The sequence below is a fragment of the Squalius cephalus genome (genome assembly GCF_949319135.1).
Source record: "Squalius cephalus genome assembly, chromosome: 14".
Taxonomy (NCBI): Eukaryota; Metazoa; Chordata; class Actinopteri; order Cypriniformes; family Leuciscidae; genus Squalius; species Squalius cephalus.
The window spans coordinates 27,507,885-27,527,244 of NC_137135.1; the positions used below are offsets into that span (position 1 = coordinate 27,507,885).

The 19,360-nt window shown below is 36.9% G+C and overlaps 1 protein-coding gene across 11 annotated transcripts in view; it reads right to left on the minus strand.

The window, feature by feature from the left end:
- Positions 1-19,360, minus strand: part of prom1a (prominin 1a) — a gene marked incomplete at its 3' end in the record, with an annotated part of 56,887 nt that overhangs the window by 20,588 nt on the left and 16,939 nt on the right. For 6 of the 11 annotated variants that reach the window (XR_013823540.1, XR_013823541.1, XR_013823542.1 and 3 more), the window contains exons 2-4: positions 8,527-8,585; positions 7,222-7,248; positions 4,395-4,600 (exon numbers count right to left, since the gene is read on the minus strand). Coding sequence is in view for 6 of the 11 variants with exons in the window: in XM_079892948.1 (XP_079749074.1) it covers positions 4,395-4,600; positions 7,222-7,248; positions 8,527-8,585 (292 nt within the window). The remainder of the gene's footprint in view (positions 1-4,394; positions 4,601-7,221; positions 7,249-8,526; positions 8,586-19,360) is intronic. The other 5 variants (XR_013823538.1, XR_013823539.1, XM_079892945.1 and 2 more) reach the window with 1 other exon arrangement.

Genomic DNA, 19,360 nt, shown 5'->3' on the forward strand with positions numbered 1-19,360 from the left:
GTATCTATTTAAAGGCTGCTTTATAACGCAATCACAACCCTGTAAATACACTGATGCAAGTCAACTGTACAGCTATGTGCCAAGGAGAGCTGTACTACACACACACGCACGCCTGCACGCACGCTCACACACACACACACACACACCAGAAAGAGACTAACGCAGAGTCACATCAGGACATATTGTCACTATAACCATGGTTTCTCTCCTACGCAAACACATTCACACATATTGCTAACCAGATATAGACAATCCTCAGGCACTAGTCACCTTAAATCAGGGTTTCTAAAATATATTTACACCAAGGATCCCTTTCATAACTCCAAACTGTTCGAGGACCTCACAATAAGTCAGTGGGATTTCAATTTCCCAATTCTAACTGAAGTATCACAGTAGTCAAAATCCTGAAGAGAGGTCCACCAATCAGAGTAATCGCTGTTACTATAGAAACTGAGAATGATGTCATGAAATCAGACTCCCCAACGCTCTCAACTTTGCAGTCATGTGTTTATATATGTATGTTAAGATTTTGCAGTATATTGTACCGACAGCTCATGACTTAAAATCTGTAGTTATATCTGCATTGCTCCTCTACTGTATGCTACGGCTGGTGTGGTAAACAATACGCACAAACAGGAAAATACTCAAGTGAGTCTTTAATAAAGATCGTTAGAGATGCAAATACAGAAACGCAGGAGAAATACATAAACCACATCAACCTAAATGTAGACGACACCGAACACTGAACTGAGAAAACTGCAGAGTCTAATTAAGGCTGGAAAGGCGGGCGTTCATGCTAACGGTCTCTGATCACACACACATGCTAAACAAAAATGTAAAAATACAAGCACTTACACATATGTGCCTACAACGATTAATTACCAAGACTGAATCAAGATCTATCCAAGCATTATAATATTTCAAGGATGAAGGAATCGAAAACAGGCCAAACTGACATTTAACAGCACAAATACTGTGCAAATGTAGCTTTTCTATGATTAAACGGGGGTGGTTTAATGAATGAATGTGTGAGTATTGCACAGGCCAGCTGCACTATGGATGTCATGTGGGTTCACAGGCTCTACTGTATTGAATTTGACAGGCCGTCTCTGCAAGCTGAGCCCCGGGGTTGGCAGAGGAGCAGTGGCCCCGGTGACCTCCAGTGCCCTGAGCATAACACTCCTTCTGAGTAGCAGCCGGATTTCTGCTCTACATCCAATCACAGCTAAGAAACAGTCAGCCGAGCAAGTCCCTCACGTATAGAGCGCCACACACCAATGAAAAATCACAAATTAGACCACTAGACCACTAAACAAACAGTTGATGGACCCCCATTGACTTCCATAGTATTTTTTTTTCCTACTATGGAAGTCAATGGGGTCCATCAACTGTTTGGTTACAGACATTTTTCAAAATATCTTCTTTTGTGTTCAGCAGAAAAAAGAAATTCTTACAGGTTCGAAACAACTTGAGGGTGAGTAAATGATGACAGAATTTTCATTTTTGGGTGAACTATCCCTTTAATATCTCAATGGTTTCTTCTAGATAGCAACAAGATTAAACTGAGAGCAAATGGAAACATTTGCTTCAGATTCTCCTCAGATTGTCCCGCAGTAAGCTTATGTACAGTATGTCTTCTCTAGACACAGTCTCCAACTGTGTATCTTCAAAACCGAGAGATTTCAATGTCAAACTCAAATATTTCTCATCTAATTGTTCCAAAGAACAATTATTTGAGCTTTAGAGCCCCTACTTTCCATCAGCAATTCTCATTTGTGTCTATTTTTAATTCCCCTAAGGAATTTCAGGAAACATCTAAGGAAAAAGTAGATCCATTAAGTCTCATAGGCTTTAAAATTCAAGCTATTAGCAATGAAATGTTCCTGTCTGTAAATATGTGTGTGCGACTTTACATATAGGACCACGGTTAAAGATTATTAATTTAATGAATGAATCTGCTCATTTAAATCTATGTAAACCCTGATGTCTTATCCATGTCAATGCAAAATTTATGATCCATGTTTTGTTAAACTATTACTTTGATTTGGGACTGTTTAAATATAAATGCACATACAGAATTACATAAATCTATAATAAAAACGGAATGCAAAAGCATCAAAGTGTATCATTATGTTTTAAAGAGCAGCGTTCCTCAGAACGAGGACACAAATTTATTCGAGCGGTCATTTGTAAATAACGGCAATAGCATCTATTTTTAACTTAATGGCACATGCCGTATACATAGTAAGACATAGTAAGAAAACATGTAATATATGTTTTATATATACACTACCATTCAAAAGGTTTGAGTCAGTAATATTTTTTTTTAATAAATACGTATTCAGAAGGGACACATTGAATTCATCAAAAGTGACAGTAAATACATTTACAATGTTAATTAATTTCCATTTCAAATAAATGTTCTTCTTTTGTACTTTCCAAAAAATCTGTCACAGTTTCAACAAAAATATTCAGCAGCACAACTGTTTTCAACTTGGATAATAACAAGAAATGTTTCTTGAGCAGCAAATCAGCATATTAGAAGGATTTCTGAAGAATCATGTGACACTGAAGAATGAAGTAATGATGTATTATCATTAATAATGACGATACAAAAAACTGATATAAAAAGTCTAGAAAACCGCCTGACAAAGTGTTACAGGAAATTAACTAAAAATACAATTAATAGATGCCTAAAGCTGTTATTTTGCCTGACCATCACACCATTGTGCTCATGACTGGGCTGACAGTGTCCCTAAGAAATGCTGTTTTTCTCTTAAAAGTAAGATGGCACTAATGATGAATTTTCTTGTCATAATTGGGTCACTTCTTTAATTATTCATCAAGCCTACATTACGCCCAATGTTTCAAAAGAAAACCGCAGAGTCCTCAGAAAGCGGCCCGAGTTCATCAAGCAATTACAATAACATTTCTAAGTTTGGAAAATATAAATGACAAGACGGGTCAACAAAACTCCAGGTTTCACCCCGTTACTAAGACAAATACTATTCGTATTCATAACCTACACCCCTGGAGATGCTTCAAACTCAAGAACATTTCCATAATCTCTCTGTGAGAGTCCTCTTAGGATGATCACATAACATTTGATTGATTTTCAGTTAAACTTCCCACAAAGAGACTGGTTGGCGCCTGTCTTGCTTTTAAACAAGATTGACCCTGAAGAGAGCAGTGTGTAAAGTAGCCCCAGCTCTGGCTTGATAAGAATCATGAAGGTTGAAATCCCGGGAGATTTTTGCATGAGGAGACATGCCCATCTCCAAGCAGCCAGACATGTGCTATGGAATCTTTAATAAAGAGCCAGCCAGCTGAATCCATAAAGCAGAGGCACATCAAACACTCTATTCAGTGTGCCGTTGCTATCCTGGAGTTCCCGCTATTGTGCGATCCTGCTGTATTTCTTTCTGTAGTGTACACTCGTCTACAATATGCTTTTGGGAACATGGCAAATTTAGGACAGGGAGATTAACTGCAAGCTCAAAAGTATCCATGCTGAGGTCTTTGATTGAACTTATGAGCTTTTGAATTTGCTCTTGATGATTTAAGGTCCTTGCACACAGAGTCCAAAACTTTCGCACGTTAAAAAATAAATACAACCTCACGTTGTGTCAATCACGTTTACACACTGCCTCCGAAACTTTCGTCCGTCATAAAACAAAAAAAATTCGGATTGGGTCAGATTTGCTGTGTTTTTCACATCCATGGCAAGCATTTTGAGAGGTGTTTTGACAATTCAGAGCTACCGAATGACAAATACAAAAAAACAGCTGTCTACTACATACATAGTTAGCTGCCTTTTAAGTGGCACCTCATACATGACCATTTGCAAGGTTTGCACAATTAGAGACATAATTGATTTCAATAGATCTTGATGTTAGCATGTTGTTAAATTAAGAACATGACACTCTAAACATCATATGAATACACAGCACAAACAAATATTTGGTAAAATATTACATTTTTTAATTTTTTTTTATAAAATAATTTATTTAAAAAATTGGCAACACTTTATTTTAAGGTAGCTCAGTTACACGTTGCTGTAATAATATAGTTACACTATAGTAATAACAGTAAATTATATACAATTACAAGTAACTAACTCTAAATCAAACCCTAAACCTAACCGTCCGTAACTCTACATGTAGTTAATTAATAATACTCAGTAAGATATATGTGATGATTTGAATACGAATCTGCTCAAAAGAAGGCATCTTGGCAGACAGACCTTTTGGAACCTCCTTTGCCTTTTTGTGCATATGATACCTTAAAATACTGCCCATGTAGGCATCACACTAGGTTTTGAAACGGAAACTTACCGTGTTAAAGGTTACGCATGCAAGCGCACCTGCGCATTCAGACAAACGCAAAAAACTTACGTGATAATGAAGGTGGTTGTGAGTAGCAGTGTGGTCAGCAGTCCTCTAAGGCAGTCTGCGTTCTTCCGCTGTCTCTGGTGCATCTCTCCTCCACAGTTATCACAGCATCGGCACAAACAAAAGAGAAGGCCCACCAACGGCAGCAGCACGGTGAACAGCAGGCCCAGTGCCGCACACACCACAAAACCAATCTCATAATAAATCACCTGCACACAACACAAAGTTACACAGATTAGAAAGTTCAATAAATGCAAACAAATTGAGTTATTATTTGAGATAGTTTCCTCAATGCAGTATAAACCTGATCCACAATGAATTTCAGGAAAATAAATCTCAGTTAAGTCTTGATTTGCATTAAGTTATATAGGTTTAAATTTTCAGATTAGTTCATCCACTACTAAAAGGAAGGAAAGAGTGTTGTGTGTGTATGTTTTAGAGCTATAATTACACTAAATGAGTACTTCATATAGAGACATATTATTATATTATAATGTTATTATATTATTATTATTATGTTAAACTGTTTTTAAAAGGAAAATCAAGATACAAAATATTTTCACGGTTCATAATTTTAAAAAAAAGACAATGAGACAAGCAAAACATTTGCTAGAGGAAGCTTTTTTCTAGGTGAAGCAAATATCCTTGTCTCAAAAGCCTTCCAAGGAAACTGCATTTTAAATGAGGGGAATTAAACCATGCAAAATTTCCATACTGTATGTAACATGATGGAATAATGTTAAACATTTTATCCATATGCTGCCATTGAATCCGTTTGCACGTCCCGAGGCATTATGGACACTTCTGAATGAGCAGGGCTCTCCTCAGGCTAGTCTGCGGATAAGCTTAATCCGCTGAATAAACCAGAGGCTTTGTCTGTCACCAATAACCCTCGCTTCTCCTCAAGGGTAGAGCCTTTCCATATTTAAAATTCTCTAAAAGTGGTTTTAAAAGCTCATTTCCCCTCATGCCTATGTGGGTAAGAACTGAAAGTGTCGCTGGAAATTACACAAAAGCTTAGCTGCTAGACTATCAAGGGGGACTTCACACATATAGCATAACACCAGGGCATGAGTTTATTGACCGTTCTGACCCTCTGCTGAGCTTCTCTAGTCTCAGCATATTCACGCTTCAGACTGGCTCATCTATGGATGTCATCCTCCCTGTTAGCGCAGCCGCACACCTCACTGGGTCATAGCTGAGCGAAAAGCTGCAGACAGCAGATGAGGACATTTCTGTGTATCTGTGATTATCTTACCAATTACAGAGATGAAAGAGACATTTAATACCTGTGATTGTAATATAGGATGGCCAAGAAAAAAGTTCAATGAATTCAATTCAGTTATATAGTTCAATTATTCCCAATTTTAAAACTGTATTAAAAGTGTGTAATGTTGATTTCGAGCTAAGGTGTAGCAGTTAGTGCATAGATATTTGGTACTTGTGATCCCAGCCTGTGTTCCCCTGTCTTGAGTGAGGACTTTTGTGTTATTTCCTGTCTTGTGCCATGTGTTGTAGTTCTCCCCAGGTGTGGCTTGTTAGTTCCCTTGGTTAACCTTGTGTGTTCCCATGACAATTAGCCACTCCCCCTTGTTATCTTAGCTTGTTAACTTTGTTTTCCCTTTGTGTATACAGTATATACCCCAGTGTTTCTCTTGTTCCTTGTCTAGCGTTGCCAATATACGGTTGTATCGTGTGCGTGTGTAGTAGCTTCTTGTTACTGAGTTATTTCAGTTGTCCTGTTTCAATAAATGTTTACTGCACTTGGATCCAATGCCTTTTGTCTGCAGCAGCCACGTTACAGATAAATTGAATTCAGCTTGCAGCATCTTAGAAGAAAAATGTTTTAATATGCTGCTTTTTTATAGATTAGGAGTCTTTATCATAAATAATGGCGGCATCAGGGCTCGATAGTGCGAGCAAAAAGTCCCTGCAGGTTCTTAGTTTAAATGAAATTTAACATCATATAACATGATTATAACCTGAAAACTGATTATATTAAGAGGTCTTTAATTTGGGGATTATGAATTATTGTTTTTTCTTGTTTTTTTTTTTAGCACACTAAACAATATCTGCCATTTAATTCAACGTAAACACTTCCTGTCAAAAGAAGGAAAGACTAAAAAATATATATTTAACTTGTATTAAATATAAATAACATATAAAATGTTAAATATATTTGCACATTTCACACATAAATAATTACATAATTATTAAATACAGTTTGAAGTAGAAATATTCAAAATCTAGTGTGCTTTTTGTATAAATTAAATATTTTTGTTTGCAAATCATTTGCTATCCATTAAATGGAATATTAAACAGCTCTAATTTGTTTTTCTTTAATTTGGGTGTCACAATTCCTCTTTCTCTAACTTTCTGTCTCCTTTCTATTGTACCTGTACTTTAAATAACATTAAAAACATAAATGGCAGAAAATATTAGTTCTGCTTTCGTTCATAAATACCTGCAGTGACATTGACAACGATACTGTTGTCATGTCACCATCAATGTCCCAATGTGTAGTGTGCCAGAGCCCTTACTGTCCTTACCAGTGCCAGAATATACGATATACTGATTCAGGAGCTAGGAAGCTAGGGAGCTGATTGAGACGCACCCTATGTCTATTACAATTTTTTAATCTACCTAATGTTGCGTTATGGATGACACAACCACAATCAAAATTAGACCATAATGTTACACTGAAACAAACTTGTGAACAGCATGAGTACAGGGCTGGGTTCTGTAAGGGTTAGGAGGAACTAAGGGATGAGGGTGGTCAGACTTGGGTCCGGTTTGGCCCTTGACACGACTAGCAGGACACACACATTACCTGTAGCGTCAGAACAATGTTTTCTGGCTGGGAGGTGCCAGATGATGAGGCATGCAGAACAGCAAAAAATAGAAAAAAAATACAGAACAGATGGTAAGCCAAATCAAATAAACAGTCAAACAAAAAGGCAAATAAAATCACTTAAGAACTAGGAAGAACACTTGTCATCTGTAATGGGAACCAGACCCATTTTGACAGTCCCAGGGATTGAGTGAATCATGGATTTGGCCGACTGTCACATCCATATCCAGCTTTCCATAATTCTTAAGTGTTACAAGAGCAAAACACAGCAAAACTGAAAAGTGAAGCGTGATTATAGGTTAATTGGCTGATGTTTGACAATTTTGAGATAATCGTTCTTCAGCCTTATAAAATGTCACTAAATACTTTGTAAAGACATGCTCATTTAAATTAAGGCCAAATTAATCATACATTTTAAGTGATTACCCTTGAATAAAATGTGAATAAAATTAATAAAAACCATTCATTCACATTCTTCAGTGTCACATGATCCTTCAGAAATCATTCTAAAATGCTGATTTGGTGCTCAAGAAACATTTCTTTATATTATTGATGTTGAAAACAGTTGTGCTGCTGGATGAATTCAAAAGAACAGCATTTATATGAAATTAAAATTTTTCAAACAATGTATAAGCCTTTAATGTAATTTTAAATCAATTTAATGTGTCCTTGCTGAATATAAGTGTAAATAAAAAAACAAACTTTTAAATGATAGCCATTATAATATATAATAATTGTAATATAATATAATATAATATAATATAATATAATATAATATAATATAATATAATATAATATAATATAATATAATATAATATAATATAATATAATATAGGCTGTTTGCTGAGAAATAAATGTGGTAAATTGAAGCACTTTGAGCACTATAATCGGGCTGTGTTTCTCCGGGATCATATTTCCTCTCAACAACACAGGAAATGTTGGCGAAACTGATTCATTAAGTTTTTCCCCATATGTTTGTTTGTTCCCAAGAGTAGGATGCTGAAACTTCAAAGCAAGAGCTGTTGTTTAATTAAACTCATTTTGGTTATTAAAAAGCAACAAATAGTTTCTTCCTCTATTTACTACAGGCTATAATGCCAAAAGCAATTAACAGCTCTTCCAGAATAAGAGCATAACAGGGCAAAGCTCGCTCCGTGGCTTTCATACTCAATTAAAATATTGTTTCATAATAGATGCGTCGAGACAATGTCCCCACAACTTAATTTCGGTGGCGGAGCACGTAATGGCATGGAGGTTCAGGTAGGCACAGTCACATGCACTTACCTTCTGGTACTCGGATTGTATGGCTCCGAATTTATCCTTCGCCACTCTGATGACGAGATCTGCAATGACAGGGGAAAACAAAGTCAGCATGCTTCGGCCTCTTTCAGTGCCACCACGTCAGTACAGGTTACGTAATGTTATTCAGCATCCAGATGAAAAAAAAAACACCAACAACGAGCCTACTGTGGATGAGCGTAACCCTTCAGTACCGTTTCATCGAGTGCTTAGCCCCCAGCTGCCCCCAGTGCCTCAATCTTGAGAGAAAATATTAGTTGTCTTCATACAAACAGACATCATAAAATTTCCTCCGGGAGCATCTGAGTTTTGTATAACTGTGCTGATAAAATTTGCATTATAATGCATTAAACATTTAGATTACAAGCAAAAGCAATGACAAATCGTATATTCAAATTACAGTGAAAAAACAGTGCTCTGTAACATTAAAATGTATGCAATCTGTGCAATGTATCCACAAACAGAGACAAAGTTCAGGAGGAGGTGACAGACCACTTGTAAAAAACAAATGAATGGGAGAAATCTTAATACATAGTAGGTCAACTGTAAAAAAACCCACAATTTTTCAGATTTCGTTTTTTCTCCATTCAGTAGACATGTAGTATCACTCTCTAGATCCTGAAGGTTCAGGTTTTCCATTCCCATTGCACCATAGTCTAATTACCACCAGCATTCAACAAACAAATCACCTGGATACAACATCACATACAAAAGAAGCAATGATGGCAAACATCCCAAAACACTGAGGGAACAGCCTCCAGTCCCACAGCTGTATGTAGACAATCATCAGCACAGAGAAAAGGTCTTTAACACGCCTTTACAAATTAGATAGCAGAATATCAACAGTGCAATGTGATGTAATATTTTAACGATACAGTAACTAAATTGGCCTTATAAAAATGAATGAATAAATTAGAAAAATGTTTGTCTTTGTAAAGTGTCATCAAAATGGAATAATTTGTATTGCCTCTTCTTATTTTACAGACACTCCTCTCAAACAACCTGTCATATAGAGAGCATTTCTTCTCAGCATCCAATCAATTCCCTGTGGAGAAAATTAAATCTCATCCAAAAAAATGTTCTCATTAAAAGTCCTGTTTCAATCGGAAATGCCACATTTGTAGTGGAACGCATTTCTGTTAAAACTGAGTCTAAGCCTCATAGCATTAAAGTGGGTTGAAAACATCATAAGAAATGAGTGAGAGACAGAGAGGTACATCCTCCACTTGGTGCATTGCAGGGATTTTCAGTCTGCTACGAAGAGTAGCAAAGAGTCAATAAAGTATTACTAAAGCTATTTTTGAAATGCTCAGGGCTCTGAACAAAACAAATATGTTTTTTAATAATCTTCACTGTACCTGTACAGCCACCCTTAAAGTGACAACTTGACAAGTCATGCATTTTCTGTAAAACTTTAGAATACAGCTCCGTCATTAATGAGGAACAAACGAGCAACACAATATTAACACTCCAGAAGCTAAGATTAACTAACAAGAAACTGATTAATGAATTAGGAAGTAATAGTGCATAGTCGAATGTGGTAGTTCAGCTAATCAATAACTACTATTTTTCATTCCTCCCAGATGACTACTAAGAACTACAGGTTCATAATTAATATGAATAATGCATAATGTAGGCCTATAGTTCATTTTAAAGTGAAGGTAATGACAACCCACTAGTAATGTTAGTAGTTCTTATTAACTGATTAGCTAAACTTATTCAACTAAGCACTATTACTTACTAATTTATCAATCAGAGTTTCTTTATAGTTAATAGTAGTAACTATAATGTTAATAGTGTGCAACTCATTTGTTCCTTAGTTATTCATTAATAACGGAACAGTATTCTAAAGTGTTACTGCATTTTTTACAGAGACCTCCAATGATTCCGGAAGGCCTACTCATCTTCAAAGTCAGACAGAAGCAGTAACGTTTAGGGGATCATAGCATGTGGCCATGAAAAAAACATCACCCGTCACTACATTAGCCAGTCTAGCTATATTTTGCCGGTCCCTATAAGTCCCTGGTTAATTAGCATGACCTTAATTCAAGGAAAGAAATCTTCTTTAAAATCCCTTGGTACATGATTGCCTTACTTTTGCATCATACCCAACAATGAGGAATTAATTATACAGGAAGGAATGACTTCCTCAAAGAAATTTCAAACTCCTTAATAAGTGGCTCCCAGTCATCATGTCTAACTTCTTTTTTACCTTGAAATAACCCTTGAAATAGCTTGATTAGCATTTTTATATATATATATTTCAGACTGAAACCTTCACCTCTTGTGTTTTTTACCTTGAAATAACCCTTGAAATAGCTTGATTAGCATTTTTATATATATATATTTCAGACTGAAACCTTCACCCCTTGTGTTTTTTACCTTGAAATAACCCTTGAAATAGCTTGATTAGCAGTTTTTTTTATATATTTCAGACTGAAACCTTCACACCTGTGTAGGGAGCTTATTTCATGTATTATGAATGTTGTTCTGTTGGTATACCTTGGTTTGGCTTGTTGCTATTTTATCATGTGATCGATGTAACCTTATGACTTCTTATAGCCTATTAAGATGGCTCCTGCACTGAGTATTATTTATTAGACATTAGGGGCCCTATCTTGCACCCAGCGCAATTGACTTTGTACACCGACGCATGTATCATTCCTATTTTGCACCCGCGCACAGTGGACTTTTACCTCCACAGACGCACGTCGGTTAACTAAGAAATACACTTGCGCTCCCCGGGGCGGTTCAGTGCAAAGAGGAGGCGTGTTCCGGCGCAAACGTTCCCTCATGCTATTTTACAGGTTTAGAAAACAATTCCGCCACTGACCGAAAAAAAACCCAGTTTAAAGTCAGTGGCGCGTTGCGCATTTTATTCATATGCTATTTTAAGGGCGCATGCTTGGCAATGTAGCGTGTGCACAACGCGCATACACTTTGATTCTCTCATCTACACATAGACGCAGCAGTTATCATTTTTGCAAATCATACTTTATTTCGATAGATAGATAGATAGTTTATTATAAAAGCATACATCTAGCTTACACATTTACCCAAATTATCATACGCCTGTTTAACCGAAGTTAATTTGGGTGTGTTTCTCCATCCCCAACGTCCCTGACGAGAACGTCGGTCTCCTCGGCTGTGAACCGCTGCTGGCGCGCGCCTGCCTGGCAAATCCGCCGTTATAATAGGAATCCGCTATAGAACAAGCGCGCCTGCTCTTAAAGGGAATGTGAGATGACGCTCTGATTGGTTTATTTCACGTTACGCCCAAACCACACCTATGAATAATGAAGCTACTTCAGACCAACCCCTTTTAGATTTGCGTCGGGCGCAAGAGTCATTTATCCCGCCGGGAAAATAGCAACAGCGCCCAAGACCCGCCCACAAAGTTACTTGCGCTTTGCGCTTGACACTTGCGTTTCAGATCGTTAAAATAGGGCCCTAGGTGTGTTCTTACGTCGCTGCTCAGACTGGTCATTGCACATTTTTGTCTTAAATATCATAGTGTAAGTAGGCTATGTACTACAATATTTTATGCTGGTCAAGCATTTCATCAAAATTTACCAAGAAAAAAGCATTTTCATTTCATAATATCACCACGCAGACAGAGAACGAGAGAGTTCAGTGGTCTGTGGGCAGATTGGATTGTGGGTAAGGAATCAGTGGGGCATGGTCCTCCAGCTGTCTCTTCCAGAAAACTACAATTCTCAGCAAAAGGAGTGGACAAAAAGGATGAAGACTGCTGAGAGGAGAAAAAGAAGATCAGTGTAGAGAGGTGGAACAGAAGGAGTGTAGAGGAGAGAGATTAGAAAAGAGAGGCGAGAGGTTGAAGCATGTCTCTTCTTATCCTTTACCGATCGATCGGGCTGTCACATACTGTACACATACTCACACACAAACGCACAAGCAAACACACACTCAGAAATATACAGAAGCATATACTTTATCATCCAGCCACTATCTGAAAACACCCTACAATCTCTTGCATTTCCAAATGCTATAAACCAAGCCAGCTGACTTCTTAGGGTGCGTGCACTGACAGCGATTTGCAGTGACAAAGCAACCGGAAGTCATTTGTTTTCAATGAGAGAGGGCGATTTGAGGTGACATGACTGGCAGACACTGATGTGGATATGACAAGGTTAAGCAGAGTTCAACTTTACGTGATGCACCGACTACAAATGCATTTAAACGTTTAAAAATTCATCTTGTCATGTGCTTTAATGTAATTGTAGCCACCTAAATAGCTACTTCTTAATGGCAACTTTTTACTTTACTTTACTGTCTGTCTACCCTCCATCAATCCCACCCGCAGCAGCACTCAGTCAGTGTCCAGAAACTTCAAAAAGGCTAAACAAACTGTGCTGGCAGTTTCTCAGGCCTCAGGTCTATTTCTGGTCCTCTGTGAGTACATCTTCTCGTTCCTCTCTCTCTCTGACCTGGTTTGATTGGCTGTGTTTCCATTCATCTCACAGGAAGTAAACAGACTATATAGAGCTCAGCAGTAAACAAAAGAGGGGCCAGAGGTGCTGAGTGACTCAAAATACCAGCGCACAGACACACACCTCAGTGGATGCTTTATTTCTATGGGGTTACGGTTTCCTGAGGTGATGACATACGCCTGGTATCTTTTGATAAATATATACACTACCATTCAAAAGCTTGTGTTCAGTATTCAGCAAGTGACAGTAAAGGCATTTACAATGTTACAAAAGTTTCCACAAAAAACACAATGGTTTTTAACGTTATAAACAATGAGAAATGTTTCTTGAGCACTGAAATATGAAAATTAAATGGGTACATTAGCCTGGCTAACGTCAGACCTCGTCTCATTGAGGCGTGTTCTGGGAACCATATGTTCATTTTCTCATATTTGAGGCGTGGTTATTTACGAATGCCCAGAGCCGTTTATTGGGCACTACGAATGTCTATCAAATGCGCCTGTACGTAGCTCATAGCCAATCGTTTCGATTATACCAGATGACGTATGTAGAGCGACAGAAATTCGACGAGGAAGAAGACGAAATAAACTTGCGTTCTAAACTACTTAGAACACTATCTAAGGCTGCATCGAAAGGTAACTTCGCGTCTGATGCCATGTTGGATCCATAGATATAAACAAACTGCTTCGGTGTGTCGCATAGACGTCGTCATCGTCTTGCTGCTCCCTCCCCGTTCTGTGATTGGTTCCCTTTTTGAGGGGAAAATCTGGTCCATGGTGTCCAGGCTGCCTAGCAGCGTGAATAAAATCGCGCTGCGCGCAAGGCAGCGTGGGGAAACCCAGGCTATGGGTACATATTATGACAGAATTTCTATGACCCTGTCCGTCAAAATGACAGACAATGAGAAAGTCTAACGTTGCTCTGAATGTAGTTTTGCTAATTACAGAATATCATGTGGTAGAGAATGAACATCTGAGCATGTCTTTGCATGTACATGACTGTTTGTTCACTTATTGGTATGCACATTACGTTTAATAAGCCATAATCAAGATGTATGCTTCACACTAATAGCTCCCTTCCTCTTTCTCTCTGTTAAGCTTGTTTAGACTCTTTAGCAAGGAGTTGTTTGTAGCAGTGGTTCTCTTTTTTTTTTTTTTGTCACACTTCCCATTAAATCTGGAAAAACGGTTGCCAGGACTTTTTATCAGTTGGCCTGCATTGTTATTCTGATGTTTTTCTGTAAAAAAAAACAAACTTACATTTATTGATTAAAAAAATGAATCATTTTGAATGAAATATATATTTTATTGATTTAATTTAAAAAAGGGCTTTAAAATGTATAAAAAACATATATAGTAGAATAGCCTATATAATATATTTAAAAAATATAATAATAAAAAATGTAATTATTTTTGTCAGTGGAACACAAAAGCAGATGGAAAAGGAATAATTGTTATTATAAATATCAAGCTAAAAGTAAACATAAACTTGACTTAAAAGTACATATGTGGTTTGTACTTATTTTGAGTATTCTGAAGCCATTCGACAGCCCTTTGTCAGGAAAAGAAATACTTTTTTGAGGCTTTATAAACATAAGAGCAACAGTGAGCGCACTATAGAGAAATAAGGAGGACAACGAAGCACATTTGAATTTAAGGAAGTGCCTCCCACACTTTGAGAACCACTTAATTATAGATTAATTTTTGTCCTGGATAAAATGTGGCACCTTGTGGTACATAAAAAAAAAGTGTATTAATTCTAATCCTGTAACGGCACGCATCACAATCTTTCATCAGGGCAAACTTCTCTTTGATTCAGCCATTTTGTATCCATCCTCCACAGCACTCGTTCCTTCCTCCTCTCATCCTCCCAGCAGGACGCACACTCACACGACTTTGCTTTTGAGACGTTTCTCTGCTAGTGCAGAAGAGAGAAAGAGATTTTCTCAGAAGTACGCTACTCTTTTTTTAAAAGTTAAAAACCCCACCATATCTTCATAAATATTTCATCATGAAATCTCCTCAAGGTGGCTGTGGAGATAAGCAGCCTTGAATACATTTGTAAGCCACATCACCTCACATTATCATGGCATGCCAGAGACGTGAAACTCTAAAGGTTTTTACATCTCTTCTGTTACACCTAAGACTAATATCTGTCAAGAGAAAGAAAGTGATTACAAATGCCCTTTCAGGACACAAGTCTTCTGAAATGTGCCAAGCAATAGCTGAGATGACAATCTTGTGCCAAGAACGTACTGTAAATTTTATATGCTAGTTCTGCTAATGTTTAAATTATTATCTAGCTGAAAGCAGACACCTAAATATTAACTAAACTCTCTTACTCGAAGACTGTCAGTGCATTTGAAAAAACAAAACAAAAAAAAACCGCAATTAGTAATCACTTTCAATTTAATTTAATTGAGAGTTCAGAGTGAAGTAACCCATGCCAAAGTCCCTTTAAGGGGACATGATATCCTCTGGCAGCTATTATATAGGCAACATGTAAAGTTATGTAAAATGTATGTAAAAAAGGTGGCAAATAAAGTTAAATTCAGTTTGCAGAATTTTAAACAAGTTATGCCATTTCTTGACACCAAAGCTGCCAAGTTGTTCTAACATACATGTACTATGATTTTTTTTCACATATTGAGTATTGTATTTAAGAAAGCCATAAAAACTTTTGTCATTTCACCATTTAGATTTTTAAGCTTTGACAATTTCAAACGTTTCAAGTATGCTTGTTTTGTATATAAGTGTTACATAATCTTGCCCCCCCTCCGCTGCATGGCTTTTTCCAAAGACTTGAAAGCGGAGGTAGTACACGGGCCTCTGTAAAAGGGGACTTTGTGATACCATTTAGACGCACCACTTTTGGACAAAACGTATTGTCAATAATAGGCGGTAAACTCAGGAATAGCTTGCCCCTCCCAATAAGAGAGTGTCCTACATTCAACACCTTTAAAACTCACTTAAAACAGTGGCTCCTAGAAAACCAGAGATGTACTCAACTGTCACACATTTATCACCCATACACTTTCACTGTTAAATTAAATGCAGTATAGAGGTGGATGAACAATGTCTTTGTCATCATGTATTTTTGTTTTGTTTTGTTAATGTATATGTTGTCAATGTATACAATATTGTTTTGTTATAGTGAATGAATGCTGTATGATTGTTGGCTGTCTTTATGCTAGTCTTATGTTACCAGCCTAGGGACTGCAGATGAAAAGTAGTTATTTTTACTAATTCTGGCATATTTACATGGTGTATTTTTGTACAACAATGTTCATGAATATGCATGGTATATATATATATTTATATTTCATATATTTTAGGTTTCAGAAGGGTAACTATCTTAAATCAACTATCTAAAAACTTCATCTATCTTAAATCTCAAAAACTACTGGCCAAGAATACATCAATAACATGTCAAGTCATGCTGAAATCTCAATGATAGAGTTAAATTAAAAAACACGTTCTTTAAGCATACCGCACTAGGTTTGTCATTGCATGTCACATGACTGATCACGACGCAGCAAGTTTGAAAAAAAAACCCCACTACTATTTCATCATTTCATTCTTTTCCTCACATAAAGCTACTACATGACTTGTCGTATCTATATTATACGTCTATATTATAAGATACTATTAAGAAAATAACATGGTGTAGGAATAACATAACAGAGTAAATGATTTTCTGTTATGTGTATGTATGAATACTAATACATGTTTTACATTTATTCCTTATTCTTGTGAACAGTTGTGCTGCTTAATATGCTTGTGGAAACCGTGATACATCCTTTTTTTAGGACTCTTTGATTAATAGAAAGTTAAAAAGGGTTGCCACTGAAACGCATAATTACAGTAGTTATGGTGTGAACGCAGGAAAAGCTTGTTGAGCATGAAATGTCTGCGCGAGGGTATGTAAAAACATACGTTGACAGGCAGGTATAGGACATCCTTTCGTAGCCCTTGGAACGCGGTCTATGATTGGACAAACATTTTATGGTCCTATGCCTTCCAAAGACGATATAAATACATATAAATACATTTAAACCACTTAACTTAGGCCCTGTCCCAAATTGCACCCTAAGCACCCGCGTTCTTTCAATGAGTATGCACTTTCATTGAAATATTACATACTTTTACCTTAGTATGTAAGGCCACTTTGACTGTCGGGAAGAAGTCTGCTGTGGAGCTCCCTTCAGTGCGGGCTCGGCAAAAGTGTGCATCGAAGGCACATATTGACCGCAAAGGGGGAGCTCGAGAGCAACCTTCTGAAACCTAAAATGTCAAATGGGACACCCTACAGTCTCAAGGACTTAATGGACAAGCGCACGCGGCAGCCATTGTAAGTCCACAAGACCAAAAGTGCATTTGAAGTGTGCCATTTGGGTAAGGGCCTTAGTGATCACTATCAGGATGTGAAGAGACTTTCAACCTTTCATAACAAAAAAAGTTTTTGAGGCAGTACCCTGCCTTTAATTCCTGAACAATTTCTGAATATTTTACATTATCTTTTACCATCAAACATGACGTTAATCCTGTGGAATAATCGTTTTAGAATGGGACAGATGGCAAGTCAATGCTAATAATGCACCAAATGTCTGCAAAGTCACCAAAGATTCCTGAGAGGCAATACTGTTATTACCAGGTTTACAGAGCTAACAGACGTCCAAGAGAACTGCATGAATAAGAGGATTATACTGTAAAAAAGTGCATATCAGAGAGATGCATTTCTAAGGGCGTGCTTCATTTTGCTCTTGTATCCTATTTAGTGCGCCAAAAGCCTTAGGGAGATGCGCAGAGAGCTAGAGCTGCCAAACAAAGCTATCGGTGCTCAGCAACCAGACTGAGGCATAGCAGTTGGCTAAACATGCTGTAAGTACTATATTAAAACATTAATTCAAAATTTATTCAAAGATGAGTCTGCCTTTCCTGAATGATGTGTCTTTATTGGTTTTGAGTCCTCATAAATACATCAAATTGAAGAAAAATACTACTAATTTAAAGTACAGATAAAAACTGATTAGATGACATACAATACTGTTCAAAAGTGAAAGGGCCAGTGAGATTTAAAAAAAGAAAATTATTGCTTTAATTCAGAAATAATTGATCAAAAGTGACAGTACAGACAAGACATTCATAAAGAATTATATTTTAAATGAATGCTTTTGTGAACATTCAAAGAATTAATCCTGGAAAAAATGTATCATTGTTTCCACAAAAATATTAAGCAGAACAACGATTTTCAAAATTGATAATAAGAAATGAACATTTCTGAAGGACACTGATGACTGGAGTAATGGTTGCTGAAAATTCAGCTTTGCCATCATAGGAATAAATAAAGTATATTAAAATAGAAAACAGTAGTTTTTTTTACTGTATTTTTGATCAAATAAATGCAGCCTTAGTGATCATAAGATTCTTCTTTCAAAACATTAAAAAATCCTACCAATCCCAAACTTTTGCAATTTTCAGCAATTTTTACAAATTCACTTGATTACCCTATAACACCAAGTTGGAAGCGTTAATTCTCAATCATAAAATCGGAATTAAAAAAAGTTTTTGTCTGAAGCCTCTGCAGCTTAAATATTTTATTATTGCAACACTGTGGCTACATTCACACTACAGCAAAACATGACTGCCACTCCTAGTAAATGTTAATCCGTTCTGTACAGTGTTCATAAGGTGACAATCTTGTGACATTATATCGACACAGTGTGTGAACTGAACTACTTCTTCTTAATAATGTAGTGAAATAATTACCGCATATTACTGTCACGACACTCTTTTGGACACTGACAGCTCACCTGAGATGTGTTTTTCTTTTCCTTGAGGTACTTGCAGTAAAAGCAAATCGCAGATATGGAGGTACATGTCTTGTCTCCTTTGCAAATTTTGATATGGTCTGTCTTGCTCTATCACAGTTGCTTCCTTCTGAGCCCTTCGGTGTAGTGGTAACCTACATATTACGTTGGAGTGAACAGCAGCTTACACAAAACAGCTATAAACAAAATACTGGTTCATTAAAAATTGTCTAATTTTGTTAATTCACATAATATTAATTTGGTGAAACACAGCTAACACCAAAGGTGTTTCTTGTTTATACACTACTCAAAAGTTTGGGGTTGGTAAGATTTTTGAGGGTGTGTTCACACTTGTAGTTCAGTTCGTTTGTTTGGTCCAGACCCAAAAAACCCCAAAACATTTAGTCCTGGTCCGCTTAGCGTTCACATTGGCATTTTTAACACCGAACCTAATGATACAGAAGCTAAAGGCATAAGGATACATTCACAACTTGATTGGTCGAACCCAACTGTGATGGGCAACATCATGACTATGACGAGAAAAAACAGGTATGCTTGA